At 48.7% G+C, this 25,789-nt stretch overlaps 4 protein-coding genes across 6 annotated transcripts; 3 read left to right on the top strand and 1 right to left on the bottom strand.

Moving 5' to 3' along the window:
* Positions 1–1,160: 1,160 nt before the first annotated feature.
* FVEG_01959 (hypothetical protein) lies at positions 1,161–6,868 on the top strand. Its single transcript, XM_018888995.1, has 4 exons — positions 1,161–2,015; positions 2,082–2,457; positions 2,506–2,773; positions 2,822–6,868. Exons 1-4 carry the CDS (start codon positions 1,740–1,742, stop codon positions 6,270–6,272), a joined length of 4,371 nt encoding a protein of 1,456 aa, XP_018745058.1. The 5' UTR covers positions 1,161–1,739; the 3' UTR covers positions 6,273–6,868.
* FVEG_01960 (hypothetical protein) lies at positions 6,772–10,866 on the bottom strand. Its single transcript, XM_018888996.1, has 5 exons — positions 9,383–10,866; positions 8,440–9,330; positions 8,314–8,386; positions 7,524–8,259; positions 6,772–7,463 (listed from the first exon to the last, which is right to left on the bottom strand). Exons 1-5 carry the CDS (start codon positions 10,676–10,678, stop codon positions 7,091–7,093), a joined length of 3,369 nt encoding a protein of 1,122 aa, XP_018745059.1. The 5' UTR covers positions 10,679–10,866; the 3' UTR covers positions 6,772–7,090.
* Positions 10,867–11,412: 546 nt separating this feature from the next.
* On the top strand, positions 11,413–16,785 carry FVEG_01961 (CAMK/CAMKL/GIN4 protein kinase). 3 transcript variants are annotated; one of them, XM_018888997.1, is made up of 5 exons: positions 11,413–13,218; positions 13,267–13,989; positions 14,044–15,803; positions 15,865–16,182; positions 16,235–16,785. In XM_018888997.1, exons 1-5 carry the CDS (start codon positions 12,584–12,586, stop codon positions 16,453–16,455), a joined length of 3,657 nt encoding a protein of 1,218 aa, XP_018745060.1. In that variant the 5' UTR covers positions 11,413–12,583; the 3' UTR covers positions 16,456–16,785. The 3 variants fall into 3 exon arrangements, with proteins under 3 accessions (XP_018745060.1, XP_018745061.1, XP_018745062.1); XM_018888998.1 differs by having other exon boundaries at positions 14,044–16,182; XM_018888999.1 differs by having other exon boundaries at positions 11,413–13,989.
* A 2,464-nt stretch (positions 16,786–19,249) lies between these two features.
* FVEG_01962 (malate synthase, glyoxysomal) lies at positions 19,250–21,639 on the top strand. Its single transcript, XM_018889000.1, has 3 exons — positions 19,250–19,955; positions 20,073–21,282; positions 21,338–21,639. The coding sequence occupies exons 1-3, from the start codon at positions 19,595–19,597 to the stop codon at positions 21,393–21,395; spliced, it is 1,629 nt and encodes a 542-aa protein (XP_018745063.1). The 5' UTR covers positions 19,250–19,594; the 3' UTR covers positions 21,396–21,639.
* The last annotated feature ends 4,150 nt before the right edge of the window (positions 21,640–25,789 follow it).

The following is a 25,789-nucleotide window of genomic DNA, read 5'->3' as shown; positions in this document are numbered from 1 at the left end:
ACCTAGGTACAGTACGGAGTACAAGTACTACGTGCGTGAGCAAGGAATACTAAAGTTAGCGGCATACCGACTAAGGTACCTTAAGGTTAGCTTAGTATGGATATTTTGTTACCACTTTAGAGCCTACTAATTAGAGGCCAACCATAATAAATAAGGGAAGTAGGTATTACATAGCTTAGGTCTACGTGATCAAAACATATCCATAAAAAAAGCCATCAAGTTGGAGAAGTTCAAGGAGGTACCTATGGGGTCTTCGTGTGCCAGGCCGTTTCGTAAGCTTTTATCCTCTACGATTAGTAACAAGAACTAAAACGGTTGTATGTAACTTGTGCTTGGCCGTACAGTTCTAAACCAACGCCGTTCTCTGGCTTCAAAATATGCGTAACTTGAAATCCGTATCATACTGCATGTGCAATGCTCAGATCTTGAATAGGCCAAGTGCACCTCAATGCCAGGCACAATGTACGAAAGGGGCACAAAAGTCTAGCTGATTGGACAGATATCTTCAGCTTCCTGTCCCAGTGCCCAGGGCGTCTCCACCTTCAAGATGCAAGGAACAAAGAGACCCTGGCTAAAAGTTGAATGCACAAGTCGCGATACCGTCTTGTCACCAATTACAAGGCAAGGTATTTAGATAATAACCCTGGCGCGGTGGGCAGCAATTTGTTTGTTTCCCCTGTGACGTGGAACAGGAGCTTCGATCAGCAATGACGATGTTGTGTTACCTGTAGGTAGCCTTCGGCAGGATGCGCAACAAACACATGAAGGATAGTACTGCAGAATTGGACTCGAGACACTATAAATGTCGAAGCTTTGTCAGTTGGCACCTGCAAGGCACATGACAGAACTTTCTTAAGCCAAGTGGCGAGTCGAGTTATAAAAAACACATTTTCTTATAGACACTCCAAGACTGTGCTCAATGGCACTGTACATTGACTGGTTTGCGTGGAACCCCTAAATATCGTCGGGTGTTAACTGACGCCGGTCGCCAACCGTCCAGGGGCGCAGTGGAATCTATGATAATTGGTTGGGACCACCAGGGTGTAGAAGTGAAAGGCCAGCCCTTTCAAAGACAGCCAACTAGCAACAGGAGGCGAAAGGTTGACAAGGACCAACTAAGTCAAGCCCCGTCTTTTGTGCTGCCAGTTTCCGTTCCGCTACAGCTGTCGCAGGCCTTTGTTGGCTACCTTACTTATTTCGTACCTGACCATCACCACTTTCTTTCCATCTCGCATCTTTTCCTACGCCAACCTAACAGGGGCTCTTTATTTGCGCATCGTCACCGTTTCCCTTCGTTAGCGTCTGAATTTCTGAATCTGCTTCAAACGACTGTTAGCCGCGCCGTCGAAGATCGAGCTTGAGAGCATTTGCTCCTCTACGACGTGCACCAGCGCATCCGCTGCTTTGGAGCCATCCAGCCCCCTCTCTCGAAGACCGGAATTCGGGAGGCTGACCACGTCCCTGGAATTCCCAAAGAACAATCCGCAGTTCTATTGACAAGCCTACCAATGCTGGCCCAGCCACGTCGAAATTCGAATATTGATTCTTGCTACTATCCTTGTGGCTGGAACTCACTTGTCGGGATATTTGCTTCGTCTCCTAACGATCCCTGACCCACGCGACGACTGCATCACGACAACGCACTATCTTCGCGACCTTCTATCGCATTGTTCTCGCGAATCATTCTATACGGCTTTCGAATCGACTTTTAGCCGCTCGGCGGCTCCTTGCGATAAACCATGGCCTTTCTATTCAAATCAAAAAAGCATCCAGAGAGGTCGCAGCCTGCAAGTCGCGACGCAGGATCTGGTTCTCAAGGGTCGATCCAAAGTGTCAGCGCCCGTACTGCTGAGAAGAACTCTCTACAGCATCGCGCAACTCCAACTGGGAGCTTGAACTCAATCGATAATGAAGGCAGTAACGGTAGTCCCGATCATAGCCATGGCCATGGCCATGGACATGGGCGCCGTGGTGGGAGTGCTGACCAACCAATCCAACAACCAAGCGATACATCAGTGAGTTTTCTACCCGTTCTTGCATCCAATGCTGTCAGGATATCCTAACCACTGAGCTCTCCTTAGGTACGAAATGGCACCCCCCTGAACGGTCCCAATGCATCTCTATATCCCTGGTCACAACGCCGATTGACATATACTTCGACACATCCGTCTCCCTTCCCTCGATATGGCGCTGCAGTGAACTCTGTGTCGTCTAAAGAAGGAGACGTGTACCTCATGGGTGGCCTGATCAACGGGTCAACAGTCAAGGGCGATCTCTGGATGATCGAGGCTGGAGGTAACATGGCATGCTATCCATTGGCAACCACGGCTGAAGGACCTGGCCCAAGAGTTGGACATTCGAGTCTGCTTGTCGGCAATGCATTTATCGTATACGGAGGCGACACTAAGATTGACGAGGCTGACGTACTTGACGAGACACTCTATCTTTTAAACACCTGTAAGCTTGTCCATTTGTAGAGGTTTCTATTCTCTAACCTTGACCCAGCAACAAGACAATGGTCCCGCGCTCTACCAGCTGGGCCGCGACCTTCAGGTCGCTATGGCCACTCACTCAACATCTTGGGCTCTAAAATCTATGTCTTCGGCGGCCAAGTTGAGGGGTTGTTTATGAATGATCTTTCGGCATTCGATCTCAACCAGCTTCAGATGCCAAATAATCGCTGGGAAATCTTGGTCCAGGGCGAGACAAGCCCCAAGATGCCCGCGGCCCGTACTAATCACACTATGATCACATTTAACGACAAGATGTATCTGTAAGTATCAATGCCGAGCTGTATCGAATGAAACTGACACGCTGGTAGCTTTGGCGGTACGAACGGCTTCCAATGGTTCAACGATGTTTGGTGTTACGATCCAGCTCTCAACAAGTGGTCTCAATTTGACTGCATTGGCTATATCCCAGCGCCACGCGAGGGGCACGCTGCTGCTCTTGTAGACGATGTGATGTACGTCTTCGGAGGACGAACAGAAGAAGGGACAGATCTTGGCGACCTCGCAGCTTTCAGGATATCATCGAGACGGTGGTACACATTTCAGAACATGGGCCCTTCCCCATCTCCCCGTTCTGGACATAGTATGACAACCGTTGGCAAATCGATTGTGGTCCTTGGCGGAGAGCCAAGTTCAGCAACTACATCTGTCAGCGATTTGGGCCTTCTCTATGTTTTGGACACCTCAAAGATCCGATATCCGAACGATGCGCAGCAGCCGGCTCAGCAACGAGCTCAAGGTTCACGTAGACCAAGTGCGAGCGAAGGCAGCCGGCCACATCCTGCACGAGATGGATCGAATGGACCAACGGATTCAAGGAAGTTGATCGCAGGAGGTGCTTCTGTTCCAGCTAATGGGCAACGATCGCCGCCCAATAACGGCGACGCGGAAAACCCCCAGGCTGCAACCGCCGGCACAAAACTTCCTAGAGCTTCAGCCATGCCTCCGTCTGGCCCTCCCCCTCAGGGGCCGATGCCTGCTAGGCCTACGGTTGATGTGTCTGCAGTTGCACGAGTCAGAGGACAGTCTGCCGAACGCAGTGGAGCCTCGAGCTCTCCAAGGACAATGCACTCCGGGTCGCCTATCACACGAGAGGTCATCAATGAAACAGAAAGCCCCATATCGAACGGTCGACGAACGCCAGTCCAGCAAAATGCGCGCGCTGGCTCCAGGCAAGATCAAGTGAATGGAGACCCATACAAGGCGAAGGCAGTTCAACAAAGCCGTCCTCAAGGAGCAGGTGATGCCCCTTCAGACGTTGCTCTCAAGCCGGCAATTGCACCCCGCCCAGCATCGCCGCCCGTCCCCATGAGACAGCCAAGCAATCCCCTTTCCAGGCGGTCTTCTGGTAGAAACTCTCAAACAGTTGTTCTTCTAAAGGAACTGGACTCGGCTCGAAACAGGAACGCATGGTATGCCTCAGAGTTGGAGCTCGCGCGTAAGGCCGGCTACGTGCCCAATACTTCATACAGCCCTCTGCTTGACAACAAGGCCACCGAAACTTTTGACGACGAAGACCAGCCGCTTATCGAGGCTTTGCTGGCGATGCGATCTGAATTAGCAAATGTCCAGACGGCAGTAGACAAACAAGCCGTACTTGCAGCGAAGCAAATTGCCGAGGCTGAAAAGCAGCGCGATGCTGCCATCCAAGAAGCTGTTTATTCTAAAGCTAAGCTGGCTGCCCACCTAGGAGCAAGTTCAGCAAGCACACCACAGCTTGATGGCCCAAGAGACGATTTTGAAGGAAGGTCTAGTGAGTTGAGCAGGAAGCTTGCAACTGCACTGCACATCCAGAAAGATCTCCAGTCACGACTCGATTCGGTGAAAAGCGAACTTGATTCCGAGAAAAAGGCACGACAGTTGGCAGACGACACCTCGAATGCAGCCCAAAAGCGCATGGCAGAATTAGAAAGTTACAAACAACAAACCTCGACAGAGGTTGAACGCCTCAAGGCTGAGCTGCATCTTGCCCAGCACGAAGCACGAGAGCATTCAGTTGCGCACGCTGAAGTTGCCGCTGCTGTTGAACTTCTCCGCATCGAGAAGAATGATGTGCAACAGAAGTACGAAGAAGCCATTGGAAGCTCAAAGGACCACAGTGAAACCTTTGATTCCCTCCGAGCTGCAATTTTAGCATCAGAGGCCTCGACAGGCCTTCTGGAATCGAAGCTCGCTGAAGAACGATCCCAGAGAGAGAAGATCGAAGCACAGCTCAATAAGCTTAAGTTTGAGCATGAAGCTCGTACTGCGGAACTAGTAGCTACCACCCAGCGTCTACGTGATGCGGAAGAGCTTTCAGAAAAACACGCGGCTGAGGCTAGAACGAACCGTCAAGCTGTTCTCGCTGGTCTTGACAAAATTTCTGCTCGAGATGTTTCTGGATCAAGCAAGGCAGACGCCGAGCGCATTGCTGCGTTACAGAATCAGCTCACCACCTCGAACGAATTGGTCAAGAAATCCCAACAAGAGCTCGAGGCTGTTGTTCACAAGTTGCGTGGCGCAGAAGAACGTATTGCTGGTCTTGAGCAATACCAAGAACAGTCAAGCCGGGAGGGAGTCACCATTCGAAGGCAACTTCAATCTGCGCTGCGTGATACACAAAGCCTACAGGCAGCCAACACCGATCTTAAGAATCAATTGGCCGCTCAACAACTTGAAACAAACGCGATGACGGTTCAGCACAATGCGCTGAAAGACATCCTGAGTGAACGTGGCATAAGCCCAACAGCCTCTATTCGTGCTCGGAATCTTCCCAACCCACGAACGAACTCGCCTGATTTGAACCGTGTCAGAGATCTTGAATCTCAGCTCGCCACCTCATCGACCGCTCACGAAGAGACTAAGCAAGCATTTGCAATCCAAATTCAGGAATCCGAGGCTGCCTGGCGTGAGAAGCTTTCGCAACTTGAAAGTGATTATCAGTCGGCTGTGCACTATGTTAAAGGCACTGAAAAGATGCTCAAGCAGCTCAAGGATCAATTATCCCGGTATAAGACAGAGAATGGCCGTCTGAAGACAGAGATTGAGGAGCTGGAAGACCGTGTTCAAAGTGGCACAGCCTCTACCTCGCCTCGTTGGGAGAATGAGAAAGCCGAACTCGAGGCGCGTATTCGAAGCCTCGAGACAGAGCTTCAAGAGTCTTCTGCTCAAATGGAGAAGCGACTCCTCGGTCTTCAAACAGAACTCCAGGAGACCAATCATCACCGCGAAACAGCTTTAAAGAACAGCGAAGAGGCTACACAGAAGTTGAACAACCATCGTAAGGATCTCGAACAACTACAATCAGAGAATGCGCTGCTGGAGCAACGCGCTAGCGATGCTGAACAGAAAGTGGCCCTTCTACTAGACCAAGTCGAGCACTCTGTCGATAACTACCGCCGACGCAGCCGTCAAGTGCCAAGCTTGAACTCCGAGATGGCTGCAAGTGCCAATGGGTTAGGACTGGGGCATTCGAGGCAAGAAAGTTCCGAAGGTGAAAGTATATACGGAGGCACCACCAGTGGGAATGGTGGTCTGGAAGCTAGAAACAGTGCTGCCTTAGACAGCCTTGCCAATGAACTCGAGACCCTTCGAAGTCAATGGGAAGCAACAAACAAGAACTATCGACTGAGCACCAACTTTGATTTCGACACTACCTCGGCTGTCAAGAAGGACAACGATACCGCTGCAGGCGTTGGCCTTAGCGAGAGCCTTGCGGATTGGCGCAAAAGACTCGATACCGAGGAACACCACAGTGATGGCGAAAAGCCCCGACATCCCTAATTCGAAGCACTTCCTGGCTGCCGATACGCACTCATGACTCGAATATACCCACCGTCTTCGTTTTGATTTATCGGGCCAACGGTCAGTGTCTGTACTTCCTGATCTTTGCCAAGGTGGAAATGGAGTTCGTTGTCTTAGTTAACAGACAACCTTTTTGTTTTTATATTCGGGATTTCTTTCTGTTTCATTTTGCACTTTTCAGCTTGGTTGATTCCCTGAAATTTAATGCATTTCAAAGAGTGGTTGATGATCTATTCCTCCCCTTTTCCACTTCTCTTATCGACGAGTTGGGTTGGCGGACTTTTGTTCTAGTTGTTCTTCTACATGTTTGAAGAACACCGCATGTAAAATAGGAGACTTTTTTCTATTCGTCGGTTCTGTGGTAGTAAGGGAAAGAAGATAGGCATGGATGGTGTCTTTGCCTTTTATAGGAAGATCCTACTTTGTAGCACGAGGCAACGTACGGTTGGAAGAAGCGTCAATGAATAAATGAAGTATTGTCTATTTTTAAATCTGGAGTATTCACCTCACTCTTCTATACCCATACTTGTTGAGTGTAAGCTTGGGCATAATTATCCGATCAAGTCGTTTCAAAGGGGTCAAATCAAGAATAGAGACAGGACACGGCGGCTGGGTATTCCAAAACACCATACCTCCCTCTGGTGTCTATTAATGCTACAAAACCATCATATGTCCCCGTGGACTCCCAATCCTTTTCGCCTAGTCTCCTACCCATGCTGTACAGAACGATGCAAGCCGACTTTGTCCCACTGCTTCCTGTCGTTCAAGTATGAGAAAGAAGCGCCTGAGCTCACGCCTCAAGCAGAAGCGGCCGTAAGACCCTTCTGAATATTCAAGCATCGTCTAAAATCAAGTTTACGCCCCTCACGAGGCATGTGCTCGCCACTCGCAATACAAAGCACGCGCATCTTGGGGTCATATCGCAGACCTGTCAAGAGTTTCGGAGTAATGAGAAAGTATTGGCTTGAGTGCTCACGGCATGCGATCTCGACCATTCGTTCGTGTACCATACGCTCGTTGCGAGGGTCCATACCCTGGTTGATCTCATCCACAACACGGAATGGTGACTGGGCTAGAGATTGAAGAGCCATAAGGAAGAAGATGGTGGAGACAGCTCGCTCGCCACCGGATTGGCGATGTGCTGTTAGCTGCTGAAGAGTTTCATTCTCACTGGAAGTCACAGGTTAGAACCAGGCAAAGCTAATTCAGGAAAGGAAGAGCAAGACATACCGGAAACGAACCATGATGTCTAAAGCCCAGGCGTCAAAGTCCTCTGGCTTGTGAACACGAACCTCACCGGCACAACTTATTTGCTCAAAGTTGTATGCAAAAGCGTCGTTAATCTTTGAAACTAGTTCGTCAAGTCGTGGTTCCCATCTGGATTTCAATTCGTCGATTTCTTGGCTGAGTCCTTGCAGCTGCTCGTTGGAACCAGCTATCTTTCGTGTTAAACGATCGATTTCGTCAGCGCGTTTTTCGAACTCCCGTATTATATTAGGATTGGAGACATGTATCACTTCAAGCTTCGCCTCTTCTCCTCCAATTTCCTCTTGGATATTTTGGGAAGACTTGTTTTCGCAGAGTCGTGAAAATAGCTCGCGCTTCTCTGGCTCATGTTCAAGGACTTGCTGGACCTCGTCGGAGAGACGGTTGCCCTCGTCACGCGCCCGACTGGCGTCATCGATGGCTTGTTGCAATATCTCCTTTTCAGCATCAAGACGCTGCATGATATGTGCATTTCGTCCCTTGAGGCCTTCGACATCAGAGTATGCTTCAATACTGCGAATCTCGGCCTCGAGGAGTGCCTGATGTGCTCTTCGTACGTCTTCAATGGCTTCCTTGTGGCGAAGAACAATCTCAGCCCGACGAAGCACAGCTTCGTCCCAGTCGTAACGAATGTCGACCATTCGTTTGCGTGCATCCTGCATGGCTTGTTCATGAGCTCTCTTGGAGCGCTCCTCGGATTCTAGTCAAACGTATCAGTAAAATTTGCGACATAGCATCATTCAGTGGTTCTCACCGATCTTCTCAGGCAGAGATTGCCATTTTTGGTATTCTTTTTGCAGGGCATTCTTTTCTGACTTGAGCCGTTTCTGGATCCCATTAGCATCAATGCGGATGGAACCAGTCAGCAGTCTTTACTTACAATGTTATCATGAATGCTGGTCCGTCCGTCCTCGATGGCTTGGATTTTCTCATGCAACTCATGGTATTGCTGTTTCAGAATGTCTCTTTCACCATTCAACTCAGCCAATCGCTTGTTCATTTCTTGCTTCTCTTGGGCATCGATGGGCTGTGAGGTCCAGAATCTCCCGGGTGGAATGTCCTTGGTGACGGTGGTCATGGCCTGGGGTCCATATTCTCTGCGCCTCCTGACGATGAAAGACTGGTTACCGGCTGCCCAGGAGTTAACTCTGCCGCTTCTCACCAGACGATCGTATTGAGCATCGTTGTGATCCCGGAGAGAGACTCCTGACTGATGAATTCTCTTTTCAGCACAGAGCATTGCTAGAACAGGTTCGGGTCCTTCAAGAAAGTCGATGGCAAAACCGTCAAGGCCCAGGTCGCTTGCCTCATCTATACTGACGGGTCTTGAGAAGGCATTGAGAGGCTGAGCACAAGATCGAATAACGACAGACAAGCTTTGTACACGGTAGAGCTCGTCTGACAGCTTCTTGTAATCATTCTTTGTTTGCGCTGTAAAGCATGTAAAGTCGTCTCCTTGAAGAAGGGATTGCACCTGATCCGAATATCGTTCGTCCTTGATGGAACAACTGATCATGGGTGGGCCAAAAACCTCCTTTTCAAAGTCTCCTTGATGCTCTTGGATCCATGTCCACGCTGTTGCTAGCTCCGGGAAGTTCTTTCGCATAAAGTTGAGCTGTTGACCTTGCTGGGTTTCCAATGACTTGATATTACTCTCCACTTGCCGGATCTCATTGTTGATCGTTTTGCCCTTGTTCTTTACTTCCTCGCGTTGACTAGACACTTCGCGTATCTCTCCTTCTAATTCTCTAAGGTTGTGTTCTTCTCCTCGCTGCAGGCAAGTAGTTAGCAAATATCAACAACTGCGAGGGTAGGTTTCCAACAATTTTTTTATTAAAGTCGGAAGGATTAAACTCCTCTGGCTGGTTTCTAATATCAGCTTGGAGAGCGGTTATTCTTGACTTGGACTGGGCCAACTCCTTTCGCTTGGCGTCAAATCCTTTGCGTTCCGCGTCAAGACTATTTTCGAACTCTTTGAGCCTGTCGGAGGCGGTGCTTGCATCTCGCGCCAGTTTTTTCGCAGCGTCTTCCGCGCTCTTCAGTGATGTTTTTCTTGCCAACGTCGCTTCGTCAATTTGCTGAGCATATAGCTGTTTCGCGTTCACGGCCTGTAAGGAAGGGCCGGCGTCGTGTTCGAGGCGCCTTAGAGACCTCTCCGCGAGCTTCCTCCGCTCTTTGGCATCTTTATGTCTTGTACGAGCCTCCGAGTACTTGGCAAAAACCAAGGCTGACTTGAGATTTTTAACCTGCTCTATGACTTCCTCCCGTTCTCGGATCCTATCCACGTCTGTTTGGAGACCTTGTTGTCGGTTCTCCAAGTTTCTTAGAGTCTCTGCATCGACATGTGTAGCCTGTTCTAATTCTTTCTTATCTTTGTCCAATCCTTGAAGTTGCTTCTGCCAGATTAGCATTTCTTCAGGGGCGGCTGCGCGAAGAGTTTCCCGAAGAAGGTCCACGGGTGTGCAGGCAGCGAACTCGACAACCCTGTCCTGCGGAAGGAATTGGCACAGGTTGTCCACCTGAATCTTCAACTTGCGTATCAACCGTTGCACTTCCTTGTGGCTGGTTTCTTTACCATTGAGCCACCATTTCTGATTGTTCTGTTCTCGACGAATTTGAACCTTGACCACGTAGTTCTTGCGATGATGCGGTCGCCTCTGCAGTTCGATTTCAATTGTGGCCGTATCTCTTCCATGTTTAACAAACTCCTTGACTGAGCCGGCACGACCAAGGTGTTTCGGGCTGTAGCCTAGGCCCAGACAGATAGCACAGACCAAAGAGCTCTTTCCAGTTCCATTAGGGCCAACCACCATGTTGAGGTGAGGCCCAGGCAGAAATTCTGCCTTTTCGTATGTGACGAAGTTTTGCACGCTCACTCTAACGATGGCGCCTGGTTGAAAGCCATCATCCATATCATTTCCGTTCGGTGCACCGTTCACTGTCCCGTGATGGGGTTGCTCGGGGTTTACGTCGCAATCACCATCTTGATCAAGCCTAGGGCGCTTAGAAGAGCCAATATCGTCAGCATACGAGCGGTGTCCGTGATGGGCTTCGTCGTGGTCGTCGTCGGTATTGTCTGAATCAGATCGGCGGCGGCGACGTGATGATGCCGGGGCCATCTCGTCTATCGGGCGAGACACGTCACCTATATTGGCCTATGAGGTAATTTAAAAACCAAGAGAATGGCGTTGACTTCTTGGGTGATAGGTTCTCAGAATGGCAATGGCACGCACGACAAAGAAGGTGATGCCGATGTATAGTGGATGCAGCACGCGTCGAATCGCGTCAGTGCGCGTATGTAAATGTGGCGCCGATTTAAAGTGGTGGGGTAAGAATTTGGAAAGAACCAAATCCGCCTACGGGGACAAACACCTGAGCTACAGAAAGCTCTCTGACTTATTAAAACGTCTGCCTACAAAGCGAGTATCGTTAAGCTATTTTAGAATAATTATTATGTTCTTTATTCGATTGGGGATGCAAAAACTTCCATTGTGGATACAAATGTTACTCTAAAGCTCGCAAATTGGTTCCATGTAAGCTGAAGAGATCCCCTTTACCTGTCAAGTGCCGGTTAGAACTGGAGGACATCTCCAATAGTGAACTGAGTTCGAAACAGTGTCTCCTTAGCCAGAGGATGAGTTGACCGGTCGTTAAACAACCCAAATTGGTTTTAGTGGACCATTAGATCATTTTATACGGAGTTGTCCGTACATTCATCACTTCTACCTAGGTAATGCCGCGTACGGGGTTCTACCTCAGGTTTTTCGAAGCTTAGTCACCCTCTGCCAAGAAGCCCCTTGAAAGGAGGGTCAGACAACTTCATCCCTTTGGATTCCAGTTACTAACAGGGTGACTTCATCACTTCATCTCAAAAGTACCACCAGCTTGGTCATGCTTGTGAAGGCGGAATACTGCCTTGTGTTCCCGTACGGACCAAAGACAATACAACCGAACCCAAGTTGGCACAGAACATATTTTCCATCTCACCAACACAAGCTTCAGTGATAATTTGACCCCGATGTCGCCATTGACCTCTGACTCGAGAAGTCTCGAGCACAGAGCGGGAGTTTAGTGACTGGCATTCTTCTATATGGACTATTGAGCGGACCTAGTCTAGTACAAGTTTCTTCTCTCTGTGCCCTGAACGACCAGTATTCCTCTGCGATGTGGTATAGTTACCATTGTTTTCGATCTCTTCTCGATCTCCTCAAACAAAAATGTCTGCCTGCCATCTTATTGAATGAGGGATCTATCATATCGAGCTGACTTGCTGATGGCGATGCGACATTTTGACTAAGATTGTTCATTGTGCTTTTTAACCTCTCCCTGCGTAAGAAGGACTGTGGTGGTGTTCGAAAGGTCTTATCATTGGTCATGGACTCGAATCGCATGAGGAACTGGAATGCATCGCGATGCCTGGATGCAAGAGAAGGCCCTCAATTTCAGCTTGTGCCAGCTGTTGTTGACCAGAATTCCCCACCATATCATACCTGACCGTGCGTGGTGCGATACTGGCATATTGGCAGGTGTATGCAGGTGGCAGATGCCAGTCGAATGCCAGCCAGCTACAACGATCATATTCCAGCCTTTTCTCCCTTGGTATCGCCCACACCAGCCTTGCCAAACATATCTGCCGGTGTAAACATTGCATTCCATTCTCAAAAATTCCCCTCCCGTCGCTCCGAACTGACTTTGTTTCTTGTCTCTTGTGTCGTTCATTTCTTTCTTTCTTTTCCCTATGGCTCCTGGATCTCTGATCCTTGGTCAACTTCACTCATTCCCGCTCACTCAACGCCTTCGTTTCTCCCCCTCTACTTTACAACTCCTCTCCTGCTTCTCCGACTATCGCAACACCTTGTGCTTTGTGTGTCATACCAACTTACTCAGATCAGTAGAAAGGTCATCATAAATTATTCTGACATCCACGAGCAAGCCTTTCTTCGATTTCTCCAGCATTTGGGCAAGACGTGAGACTGTGTGGCTGCAATATTATGTGCTGATTCACCACACTCAGCGCGATTACAATGGCCGATACTATGGTGGCAACCGTTCGCTCACCACTATCAGAAGCATCGAATCGAATCAACTCGAATTATCCTACTCAAGAAAGTCAGCGCCACAAGCCGCGTTATGACCGCCCTAACTCGTTGGTTGTCAACAACACCGGACGCACAAACCATGGGCATCCGACGGCATACTTTTCTGGCCGAGCTCCTACTCAACAGCAGCCTACAGTCTCAGCACCTCAAGAGCAAGCTACTTTAAAGCCTCCCAGTGATATGGACGATGAACGTCGACATTCGGCGGCATCTTACGATTCTTCAGGAAGTGGCCGCAGCAAGAAGAACTACAAGACGCATATAGGGCCGTGGCAGCTAGGCAGGACCCTTGGCAAAGGCTCATCTGCGCGCGTAAGACTATGTCGCCACACAGGTACAAATCAGCTGGCTGCCGTCAAAATTGTCAACAGACGGATGGCGTATCTTGTCCAAGATAGTAGTTTGGCTGCTCTTAGCAAGTGGGACAATAATCTCCCAGATCAGATCGATGGCGAGATGCGTGTTCCCATGGCTATTGAGCGAGAAGTGGCAATTTTGAAGCTCATCGAACATCCGAACATCATGAAATTATATGATATTTGGGAGAACCGCTCAGAGGTGTAAGTGCTCTACGCTGGGAATTTTGCAAGAGGATCCTGACGATTTAGCTACTTAATACTTGAATATATCGACCAAGGTGACTTGTTCACCTTCATCAACATGAAGGGTCGGCTGAGCGAGGAAGTTTCGATCTTCTTCTTCCGACAGATCATCAGCGCCATCTCGTACTGCCATTCCTTCAACATCTGCCATCGAGACCTAAAGCCTGAGAACATCTTAATCAGTGCTGATCTCCAGATCAAAATTGCTGATTTTGGCATGGCTGCTCTCCATCAGACTGACACACACCAACTTGCTACTGCTTGTGGCAGTCCTCACTATGCGGCACCGGAGCTCCTCAAGAACAGACAATACAGGGGCGATAGAGCAGATATTTGGAGCATGGGTGTTATCCTATTCGCAATGCTTTCAGCCACTCTTCCATTCGATGACCCTGATCTTCGTGTGATGATGGCTCGAACGAAGAAGGGACAGTACGAGATGCCAAGTTTCCTCAGCCCAGAAGCTGAGGATCTGATCAGGCGAATGTTACAGGTCAACCCCGATAGACGCATCACCCTCAAGGACATATGGCGTCATCCTCTGATTCGGAAGTATGCATATCTGGATAACCTTTGTGACATCAACAGCCAGCCGCCTGATATACGCAAAGGCTTCCAGTATACCCCAGTACCTACAAAGGATGTTGATCCGCAATTAGTTCGACAATTGCGATCTATGTGGCACATGTTTAGTGAAAATGACTTAAAGCTCAAGCTTACATGTGACGAGTAAGTATTTGGCTCCTCTTCTGGCTTTTGAGTTGCAACTGTTGACATTTTCAGACCCAATGATCAAAAGGCTTTCTATTGGTTGTTACACCACTACCGCGAGCAGCAACTGGAAGACTTTAAGCCTGAGCTCGCCCACTCCACAAGTGACTATCACCACATGAAGCCCGGCACATGGAAGAAACGCGTATCGACATGCGAATTTGCACAGCCGAGCGGCAACGGTCACGGGCGTTCCATATCACGGTTCACTGTGATTTCGAATGCCACTGAACCAGAGCTAGCAATGAACCAGGAACTATTCCAGACAGAACGTGCGATACGCTCTCGTGATTCCCACAAAGGACAATCGCTAGTCAGTGTCCACCGTTACTCTTACGCAGAGAATGGTTCCTATACTGGGCAGCCCAAAAGGCTTCGAAGCGGCTCAGGTGCACGTCGCGGACGCGGAACCTCTAACCGCAATTCTACCACAGGGCGTCTTCAATCGTCTCGAGGGTCGCTCTCTTCGATGCACAGCAGTCGGCAAGGTACACCTCATGCGAGAAGTTTGCGACACAGACGCGGAGTTGACTTCACACATGTCCGGAAGCGATCGACATCATCCTCCAATCGCAATAGGAGTGGTTCAATGCCTCCTTATGTTACGGAGCAAGGTTCTACATATCAGATCGAAATGATTCGATCTCACACGCCAGAACTCCCAAGCCTACCTAGTGGCATGCTTCCAAAAGTGGCGGATGGACAGGACCCTCAAAAACGCTCTTCGGGGCAAGCGTTGCGAATCGCGCTTGGATCCCGATACGCCTCCGAAATCTTCAAAGAGGAACTGCGTCATTTTAGCAGCAATATTGCCAAGGACTGTGACGAAGCGTTTAAAAGTTCATTGATAGAAGAGGACTCCATCGCTGGCTCGCTGACTGAACCAGACCGCACCCAGTACGAATCTACACCGTTTTCCTTCACCATCGACGCGCCTGAGGATTCGGCCCCAGATGTTCTCGAGCTTTCGATTAAGTCCTACAGCAACCGGCCTCTTCCACCTCTGCCGACTCCGACGCCAAGCTACAATGGTCATTCGTTGGCACCAACACCCACTGGTTCCAGACCGGTAACTCGGGAATCTTATTCTGAAGAGTTGAGCTCAGAGCAGGTCGAGGTGGCCCAGCCAGTTCTGCTTACTAGACACACTGAGCGCCGGGTTGTCTCAGCTCCGACTTATACTCAAAAGCACAAAAGAAGTGCTGCGCTGCCATCCATTAATGAAGCTGGAGCAGCGGCCAGCGACAAGGCTCGTATCGTGTCAGCGCCTCCGCATACGCCAACAAAGAAAGGGATTGATAGAATCCGTGGCATCGAATACTTAAGCCAAGTCGAAAACAGCATTCGTGTGGTCCATTCTCCAGGTGACGAGAGCCCCGTGAAGATTCCCGAGCCACTCAACGTACGGAAGAAGATCCCTGAACCTGAACAACGAAACTCGGCCCCTGCTGCACAACTTCGAGAGTTGGACTCGGCGTCGCAACGCAGTGTGGATGGCGGCACCACGGCCACAACACTCTCGCTGGAGCCCCCTTCCCAAGATGCCCAGGCGGCAAGGAAGAAAAAGTTGTCTTGGTTCAAACGATCGTCGAAAGTTGAGTCAGAATCCAGTCGGGAGTCCGTCGAGTGGCAAGATTGCACTTCGTACTTGACTTCTAGTGATGGGAAGCGAAGCGATTCAACGTCAACAGAGGCTCCAACTAAGAAGAAGACTTTCCACTTTTCTTTCTGGAAGAGCAACAAACAAAGAGACTCTGTTATGTCAATTGCCAGTGAGTTATTATCGCCATCCCGTAAGCAGAGCCGTGTGTGGTGATCTAATGTTAGAAATAGGACCTGAGCAGAAAGAAGAGCGGCCTTCACTGGAGATCAACACCATGGGCAAGACACATGTTACCGCCAAGGCATCTCAGTCCAAATGGCACGAGTCTGGCTCCGGCCCGGTGCGCAACATTGAGGTCAAACAAAATTGGCTCGCACGCCTGTTCAGAGTCAAACCAGCAACAGACCACATATGCATGACGATTTCGAGGAGACGAGCACGCCAGGAGGTTACCATCCTCCTGCGAGAGTGGCGCAAGTATGGCATCCGAGACATTCAGGTGGACAAACAAAGGAACATTGTCTTTGCACGGATTGCAGCTAAGAACTGTGAGTAGTATGCTTGACATGATCGCGGCACCAGAACTGACAGAGACCTTAGTTTTGAACCTGAAAGAAGTATCCTTTGCCGCAGAGGTCGTCACAGTGATCGAGCATGGTAAGAAACAGCCACTCAGCATCATTCGGTTCACGCAGGAGCGAGGAGCAGCCAGCAGCTTCCACAGAGTAGTCGACACAATGAACATGATCTTCGACGCAAGAGCTTTGGTGGTAGCCGACAGGAACAAGCGAAAAATGATGATCAAGACACTCAACTCGTAATACCGGTGTTTCAATCAGCTCCACGCTGGCTCCTTCGATATGTACTTGTCGAAATATGATGCAAGCTGGCCATTGACACAGCCTTGCGGGTTGGATCACGGGGTTATGCGAAGAGTTATGTGCATGATATTGGTTGTATGGAGTTGGATGTATGAGCCATTGCTTTCCGTTTTGTTCTGCTTTTGGGCCGAGGTGAAAGGCATGATTTCTTCTTTTCTTAAACATGGACGGGCGAATATGCGGAGTACAGGAGGGAATAGTTGTAGGCTAGGGATAGCCACTGAGTTGTCCCTTAACTAGATAATATAATCCATCTATTATACTAAATCGCGACTTTTTTCTTGAAAACATGGTCACTCAAAAACAAGACGAGGAAAGCAAGCTGAATACACGGCTTGCGTCCAGAAGGTGACCCCACGTGTTGGTTGAATGCATGAAGCACGCTTTTATGTCTTACTTAGAGCTGATTTCAGCAAAGAGCCGCCCGAGATCTGAAACTCACGGTGGTCTTGCCTAGTCCATGCTCCAAACTCTGTCTTTGTGCAATCATCATGAACTGTAGGCGTAGAATACTAATTTAATCAATGGAGCTCATATTACAAAAGCTGTCAAGGCTGCTTCTTTCTTGCACTCATTGAATACTGTGATTTGTATTTTCTGCAACCCTTCTATCGAATAGAGCGGGCCTACAGAATTTAATCAGACATTGATCATCAGATTTCCCTTAGTTTGAGAAAATTGAATTCACATTTATGTATATGCTTCGACTTTGTCTTTGGGTTGCGTCTTGTACTGCTCCATAGCTTCGAGCAAGTCTTTTGTCTCATTACTATCTTGGAAGACCAGGAGCCGAAACTCAGGGACCCCTTGCTGAGACAAGGTCTTCTATGGTTTATGAATGATTGATAGTCGGTCCAGGGATATGTAATAGTCATGACTCGTCTCTCGCTCTGGGTACTGATGCGTTTTCGTTACAGTAGGTATAGCCAGTTTGGTAAAATATGTCATTACTTATCTGGACCAGCCATAGTGTTTCAAATAGTATGAAGACCAAAATATTTATAGATGCTCATCAATCAACTAATCTATTATTCAGGAAAATACATAACTCTCCACCACAAATCAAACGAGTGTTAACTCACTGTTACTCACCATTTCAAGCTAATCTGTCTATAGTCTTGAATTTCCGAATATATCGACATAAATGTAAAATGTTGATGCCAGAATAATTAACCAGAACACATGGTTCGATTAGATTCTGTATTTAGCTGAAGAGAACGCTGCTATGTCTCATCATTCTATTTGTCAATCTGGTTGTTGAGAGCAGCAGCAAACAAGCTTGCTTACCTTACTTCGAAACGCCTGATAGGTCTTCTTTTTGACAGAGCTCGCCTTGCTCAAACAAGTGATTCGGTGAGTGTAGAGTACTCTCAGACTATCCCATAGCACCACTGAGCAATCCGTGGGCGAAAGTATCCAGGTAGGTAGCTACCATGTCGACGAGTTTGGTTGTCGGAGGTCAAGTCCGAATCGATCAACATATGTGGAGAGGTTCGGTAACTTTTCCGAGATATGGATGGATCCGTTCACCTGCCTCGGCTGCTCGTCGGTGGATCGGATCTATGATTTCGATAGCAAGATATGCTTCTTCACCGAGACCACATTATATACACATCTCCAGCTTACTTAAATTAAAAGGTAACAAGTCTTGCAATTTTATTTCGTTGCTGGTTGGCTTGGTAGTAAAAACCGATAAGTCCTCTGGGAGGTCAAGACCGAAGTACGGTGCCATTGAATACAATACCCTTGTAAGTACAAGTACAGTTGATCAATAAGTCAATAGTTCCAAGAGTGTTGCAGTCACGACAACCGAGGTTCAATTAAGAATGGCTTGATGTGCAACGAGAGGCTTACCTACTGCTTAGAACGATGGCAAGCGAATCTAGGTTCTCGGTCGAAAACCGAGCAATCAGGTAAACAAGGTGGGTGGTGGTTGACAAAGCTACCTAAGATATTGAATAAGGTAGGTACCTTAGGTCCAGTAATTCTGAGATGGAGTACGGAGTACCTTCCTCGTGGAATGGGAAGTCGCGATGGAAGGAAGGAAGGAAGGTACGCCCCCGATATCTCATGTGTACAAGGGTCTGGCCAAAGGCATACAAGTTGCCGCCCACGGCTCCTCACAAATTTGGTGGCAGTTTGTCCACTCAGAAGTACAGATTTCAGCTGTCCAAGTACCCTTTCGGCTGAGTTCCCCGGACCGTCACGGCAGTTAGGTAGCTAGGTAGGTACCATCTTTTCCGTCTCCACATGCTCTTCACCTTGGCCTTTTAGCGTCAGATCTTGCCTGCTTTGACGCTGCCTTTAACCTGTGAATCTTCACTCCATCCACCCGAGCCAGGCCGATGGCTACCGAGCTCAACACGGACGATGGCCGTTATGCGGTCATCGATTGGAAAGGCACGGTGATTGAAATCCCAGTATTGACAAGCTTGTGAAATCAGTTGCTCGCGTAACAAACGATCCGTGTTTGTAGCGCCTTGCTATAAGGGAACGGGAGCAACGAAAGCCAACTTGACTAAGGCAGGGAGATACCTGATTTTATTGAATATGAGAAAAGAATCGTCGGATTTCAATGTACGGGCTGGTCTCGGCGCACGTCGTACTGAGGTAAAGTACAGTGCGGGTATTGCATTCGACATTCATTTGCAGGGATATCTTCATCTTCCCCAGGTCCGGTGCCCTCACTGACGCGGAGGCGCCCCTCGGCCCTCTTCCGAGGCACGTTACGCCTTCAGGAATTTGATGTGCGGAGCACCAGCTGCTTCAGTGTTAACATCTATATAATTATCTGCCTTGTCCCAATCCTTTTGCTCTTCAATATTAGCTTTCCCAATCATTTACTCTCACCTTGATTGAGACCGAGCGTTTTCCTGAACCCTACACTTGTCTCATTCCAACTTGCGCAAAGTATCAGAGCTACTTACAAGCACCGTCACTGGCACCTCATCACCGGAGTCATCTTCGACACGTGAAAGTGCTGGCAACAGTACATAATACCCATCGACCTTTCTCATCTCCTCATCTCACCTCATCCTCCATCAGCCAAAACAAGAATTGCTCTCCATTTGCGATCACAATGGCTTCCATCGATTCTGTCCTTCAGGGCGTTTCCGTTTCTGGCAAGGTTGACGACATCCACCGCAAGATCCTCACACCCGAGGCCCTCGCCTTTCTTGCACTGCTGCACCGTTCTTTTAATGAGCGACGCAAGAATCTCCTTGAGCGCCGCAAGGCTCGCCAGGCCGAGCTTGATCGAGGAGTTCTCCCTGACTTTCTTCCTGAGACTAAGCACATTCGCGAGAACCCTACATGGAAGGGTGCCCCTCCCGCCCCGGGCCTGGTGGACCGTCGTGTCGAGATCACCGGCCCCACAGACCGGAAGATGGTTGTCAACGCACTAAACGCCAACGTCTACACTTACATGGCTGACTTTGAGGGTGAGTCGCTATTCTTGCTATATCTTGAATTATTTCCTCTGTGGGCTGTCAACGACTGTCTATGACTTTAATGGATGTATGATCGAGAGATGATGCAGTCGGCTAACCCTGTAACAGACTCCAGTGCCCCAACTTGGGACAATATGATTAATGGACAGGTCAACCTGTACGACGCCAACCGTCGTCAGGTCGACTTCAAGCAGGGACAGAAGGAATACAAGCTTCGCACCGACCGCAAGCTTCCTACTCTCATTGTCCGTCCTCGTGGCTGGCACCTGGAGGAGAAGCATGTCACAGTTGATGGCGAGCCTATCTCTGGTTCCCTCTTCGACTTTGGTCTTTACTTCTTCCACAATGCCTTTGAGACGCAACGCCAGGGTTTCGGTCCTTACTTCTACCTCCCAAAGATGGAGAGCCATCTTGAGGCTCGCCTTTGGAACGATGCCTTCAACCTTGCTCAAGACTACATCGGTATGCCCAGAGGCACCATCCGAGGTACTGTTCTGATTGAGACCATTCTTGCCGCTTTCGAGATGGACGAGATCATTTATGAGCTTCGTGACCATAGCTCTGGTCTCAACTGCGGTCGATGGGACTACATCTTCAGCGTCATCAAGAAGTTCCGCAACAACCCCAACTTTGTCCTGCCAGACCGTTCGGCGGTCACCATGACTGTTCCCTTCATGGAATCATATGTTAAACTTCTGATCCAGACATGCCATAAGCGTGGTGTTCACGCCATGGGTGGTATGGCTGCACAGATCCCCATCAAGAATGATACTGCTGCCAACGACAAGGCTATGGAGGGCGTTCGCGCCGACAAGCTCCGTGAAGTCCGTGCTGGACACGACGGCACTTGGGTTGCCCACCCTGCTCTTGCAAGCATCGCGACCGAGATCTTTGACAAGCACATGCCAACTCCCAACCAGCTTTTTGTGAGAAGAGAGGACGTTACCATTGGTCAGAACGATCTACTCAACATGAACGTCCCCGGTACTATCACGGAAGAGGGAATCAAGAAGAACCTTAATATTGGTCTCGGTTATATGGAGGCATGGATCCGTGGAGTGGGTTGTGTCCCTATCAACTACCTCATGGAGGATGCTGCCACCGCCGAGGTCTCTCGAAGTCAGCTATGGCAATGGGTCAAACATGGTGTTAACACTGCTGAGGGCAAGCGTGTTGATAAGTCGTATGCTTTGAAGCTTCTCAAGGAGGTTGCTGACCAGCTCGCTGCGTCTGCCCCCAAGGGTAACAAGTACCACCTTGCTGCTCAATACTTCTCTAGTCAGGTCACTGGCGAGGATTATGCCGACTTCCTCACAACGTAAGTCTATCTAAACCCCTGTCTGTCTGGGTCCAGAGTGCTAACTACTGCGCAGTCTTCTTTACAATGAAATCACTCAGGCCGGACCTCCTAGCCCTGCTTCTAAGCTATAAATCAACTTGTATTCCAAAAAGGGTGGATCAAAATAGGCATAATGGATTTATCGAGCGTTTCATGAGTGTGCATAATTCTGGCTTTTTCCAGTATGTTATGGTTTGGGTCATGATATCATTTGTTACTTATACAGCCAAGGACTGGCATATCTACAACAGAAAGAGGTCTTTCTTTTGATGATTCGAAGTTATTGACCAGTAAATCACTTTAATCAAGTCTCATTGTGAATCTTGTTATGAGTAACTTACATGCAGCCTTCCCTCCCACCAAGCTTACTCACCCACTTCAATCAGCACAAGCATCCAACACAAGAGCCATATGTCCTCAAGAAGGGTTTTGCAGCTGTTCGGGTCATTCTACATCGCTGAAAGAGGGTTGATCTCGTTCAAATATGTTGGTGGAAAACCATCAACTGTATACTGCAAGCTTTCGGATTCCATAACTCTAGCCATCGTTCATAATGTCCTTAGCAACACTTCGTATGTAAGAAAGCGAGCCAGGGATCCCGGTGAACCCTTTTGTATCAATGACTATATTTGTTTGAAGTTTGGAGCCATCCAGGGTGATATAACGCTGAGTGTCACTGCGTCCCTATACTCGTGTGTCTCATGGCAAGTTATCGTCAACATGACTCTAAGCTTAAGCTTAAACATGCGACAAGACGCATATATTGTCCTGATAAACCACTTAACTGCCCAGTGTATCCAAAGAGAAAACGAACCCCAAGGACAGCCATTGTATCCCATGGCTGTGGTAAGGACATTAGACCTGCGTATCATAAGCCTCCAATGTGACGGTGCCTCCCCATGTCTGTACAGTCGCATCGTAGCTACCTTGCTAGTCACTTATTAAAACTTCTAGAAATGACTGAACTAATAAACAAATAGATTTTGAGATGAGAAGACTGCGTGTCCAGAGACTATGTCTTCCTGGCCTATGCATCTCTACCTTCAAGGAGCGTTGCATGAGAGCAGAGTATGCCTACATAAAGGTCAGCCTATATCATATAGATAGACAACTACCATACCCTAATTTAATATGTTCTGCCAGTTATTTAGAGCAACAGGAGTTTCTAATTCAGGACTGGGACCATCAAAAGTCCCAGCAACCAATTTGTGCTATACCTCGGGCATGGCTCCAGCAGCGGATTATCATAGCCAATAATACAAGTATACAAATGGAAACTGACAGCAATACGGGCTTCTCTAATAATTTCGTCAATTAAAATTACTTTTTTCCTTCTTCATGAAGCAATGTTCGGCCAGTGATGGTTGGTTGCACTGGTGGTGAAGTTATTGATATCATACGTGAGATGACGCCAAAGAAGCAAGCACAAACGCACATAATACCTAGAAAGATCCTTGTAGTATTCCTAATACTTGCCAGTTAAATAAAAGCTGCGGGACTTGGCCACACCCCTTTAGATGTCTCCTCCCGTGAACTTGACTCTCGGGTTACACAACTATCCGCCATCATTGCCAGTTCCCGCGACACTAAGCGGAGGATTTATTTCCTGCCGATCACACCACCTTGGTAGTTTCGAGTCGGGAGAGTGCATGGAACTCATCATGTATCCCGACGTCTGAGTCTGATGTAGTATCACACCGGGAGATTGCAGGCGGGAGGGCTCGGTCTGGGCCGCGAGCTGTTTTCAGGATGCACTTTGAGTCGAGGCAAAAGTTACAACTATTTTCTTCAAGAGGCACCTCCTGTTGACATACACGCAGATTGGCATAGTAGAAGGGCACCTTTTGCCGATATTTGAGTGAGCTTCTTCATCTGCATTGTCACGAATAGGGTTGAAGTCTGAGGCCAGTTCGTAGAGTTTCTAATTCGTGAGTCGGCCAATAGACGGTTTATCAGAGCCTTGCACTAACACCGAAAGTTCATCAACATAAGTTACTTGATAAAATAGGCAGTTACCTGCATTGTCAGCTACTCCTTCCAGCACAGCCAGCGTTACCAAGGGTGAATGGTTGTCTTCGACGCAAGTGAAGATACATAATCACATCCGCGTGGGGATAACAACAACCTATCAATGATCCAATCGGAATAAAGTGAATCAGGTCATGGGGTGTCGCTCTCTCCATTCTTCCTATTACGACACTGGCGAGAGCATTCATTGACCTTCGCCGACCGCCGATATACAAAACGCTACGACGGAAACTTGTCAAGACCAGGTTCAGGATACACAATACCAGCATGCGGAGTCAATACGAGAATAACAAGATGTAAATTTATTGAGAGGACACGCATTCTTGTTTAGTATGGTTGAGATGCAAACAGCGTCTCGTATGCGCAATGTTCCGATGCCCAAATGATCAGCACCCAGAGGGAGTCCCTCGTCCCAGACATCTCGGCGAAAACAAGTCCTGTTGTGAAGATGACACGAACTATCAAGGGACATAAAGTACAGGAAGAAAGAGGGGTGAAAGAGGAACCCAAGTGATCGCCATCACCAGAACAGGCGAGGTACCTCTCAAATGCAGAAGCTGTTGTGGTCAGCCAGCAAGGATAGCTCCGTGCATAACATCGTCCACTCTCTTGCGAACACTTATCTCTCACGGGCACGGGAGCGTCACTATCTGATAATGAGGTACAGCTCAGTCTCAGCCAGAGGTGAGTAGTTCGCCATCGTGCAATCCCCCCTTTGGCTCAGTTCACATCTGGAGTCTGCATTTGGCCACGAACAGCTGCAAGTCTTTGATCTTGTCTGTGCTATGAAACAGTCGCATGAATTTAGTTAGCGATGGTTTGGCCAAGTTGGTTTCAAGCTAACTCTTCGCTGCTCGAGCATTGTCTGTCCGTGTTTTCGCGTTGATGTCCGGCGCGAACCCTGTCAAAGAAGATCCATGCGTGCAAATACATACCGTACCTGTGCGAAGCCGAAGCTTACCTACATCTCTGTACTCGGGCCTTTCAGCCTCGACGCCATGTCAGATCCGTGGCTGGCTGTCTAGAACCACATCACCCCATTTTCGACTGTGATCCCACTCTATAGTGGCCAGACCACGCCCTCGCTTACAAGCTTGAGCACAATGTTTTGGTCTAAAAGTCAACGGAGAAAGCCACTCACATGCACACTTCACCTTTCACGAACCATCCATGCTGCTCCCGTTCCCATACACACCTCATCGCCTCCCAGATCGGCTGGATTTGCCTCTCCGCGACTCGCTCTTCTTCGCTAGCTCACTGCGCGCCGTTCCAGACTCTAGTGTAGTCTTGTGCGCCTTCATTAGCTACCTACCTATTCTTTACTTGTGTAGTGGCTCGTACACTCAAACGCCCTGGCATAAATGCCTGTAGCGAGTCTGTCCCGCACATGCTTGGGTGCAGCCAGGTGCTGGAGAGGGTCGAAAAAGGCAATAATGGCTTGAGTTAACCTCTTTTCGCCAGTCGGTGGCGAGAGGTTAGTTTCACCCAGTCTTCCCTTGGTGCCAAGCGCTCTGCAGCGCCTCGCGCCTCGACCCGACCAGCATGCTTGACATGTCAACCTCGCCTGACGGTTTCACTCAGGGCCTTATGGGGCTAGATGTTAATCCTGCGGGTGGGCTGCGATAAGCGTTATTTGGCGTCCCCCGGGGGCGACGAGAGCCATCGGAAATGAGGGCATTCCCAAATTATCGAAATTTTGAAGACATCATTAAAGGTTAAGCAAAAGGTCTTAGACAGAAAGCTTGATTGTTATTCCCTCCTGCCCACGTTGCAATCATCCATGAGCAAGCTCTCCTCTTACAATCCCGCGCCTCATTCCTTAACAGAACCACCCCTTTTCAGCACAGAATTTCATTACAAAGACGTTTCCATTAGTACACCACAGCCAACAAAGAACATATTCTGGTAGAGAGAGTACATACATAGTTGTGCTCGGGGGTTAGCCTTCGTCTAGATTCCGGGAGCTTTCCTGGTGGCCAGAATCACGGTTAACCTTCCACTCACGGACATCAGAGAAGCTTACCACGATCATTCTACAGGGCCCTATACTTTCTTTCTGAGATATAAGAAAAGTCCAACCCAAGTTTTCATTTAGATAACGTCCCAAGGACTGAAGGGTATCAGCACACCTCGCCAGAGACCTGGTTCTGCCCGGCCCTCGCCCACCTTCAAGCGTTTAGTCCAGTTTCTTGATTAGCAATAATTATTTGAGCACGCCACCCAAACTGGACGACCCCTATGAGAACTAAGGAACTTCGAACACCAGAAAGCAAAGTCGGCGTCAGAAGATAGGATAGTTCCATTGCGAAGGCCGGAGATGGGTTGTACTTCTACTCCCATTGTTGTATGCGGAGGATGGGGTATGGCAACATAGAAGTGAAGAGAATACAAACAAGATGGATCTTTCATGTCGTGCAAGCCATGATGATAAATTTGCTCTAAAACGTTAGGCCGGGAC

This window comes from Fusarium verticillioides, chromosome 6, assembly GCF_000149555.1.
Source record: "Fusarium verticillioides 7600 chromosome 6, whole genome shotgun sequence".
Lineage (NCBI taxonomy): Eukaryota > Fungi > Ascomycota > Sordariomycetes > Hypocreales > Nectriaceae > Fusarium > Fusarium verticillioides.
This window is presented reverse-complemented; position numbering and strand designations above follow the sequence as displayed.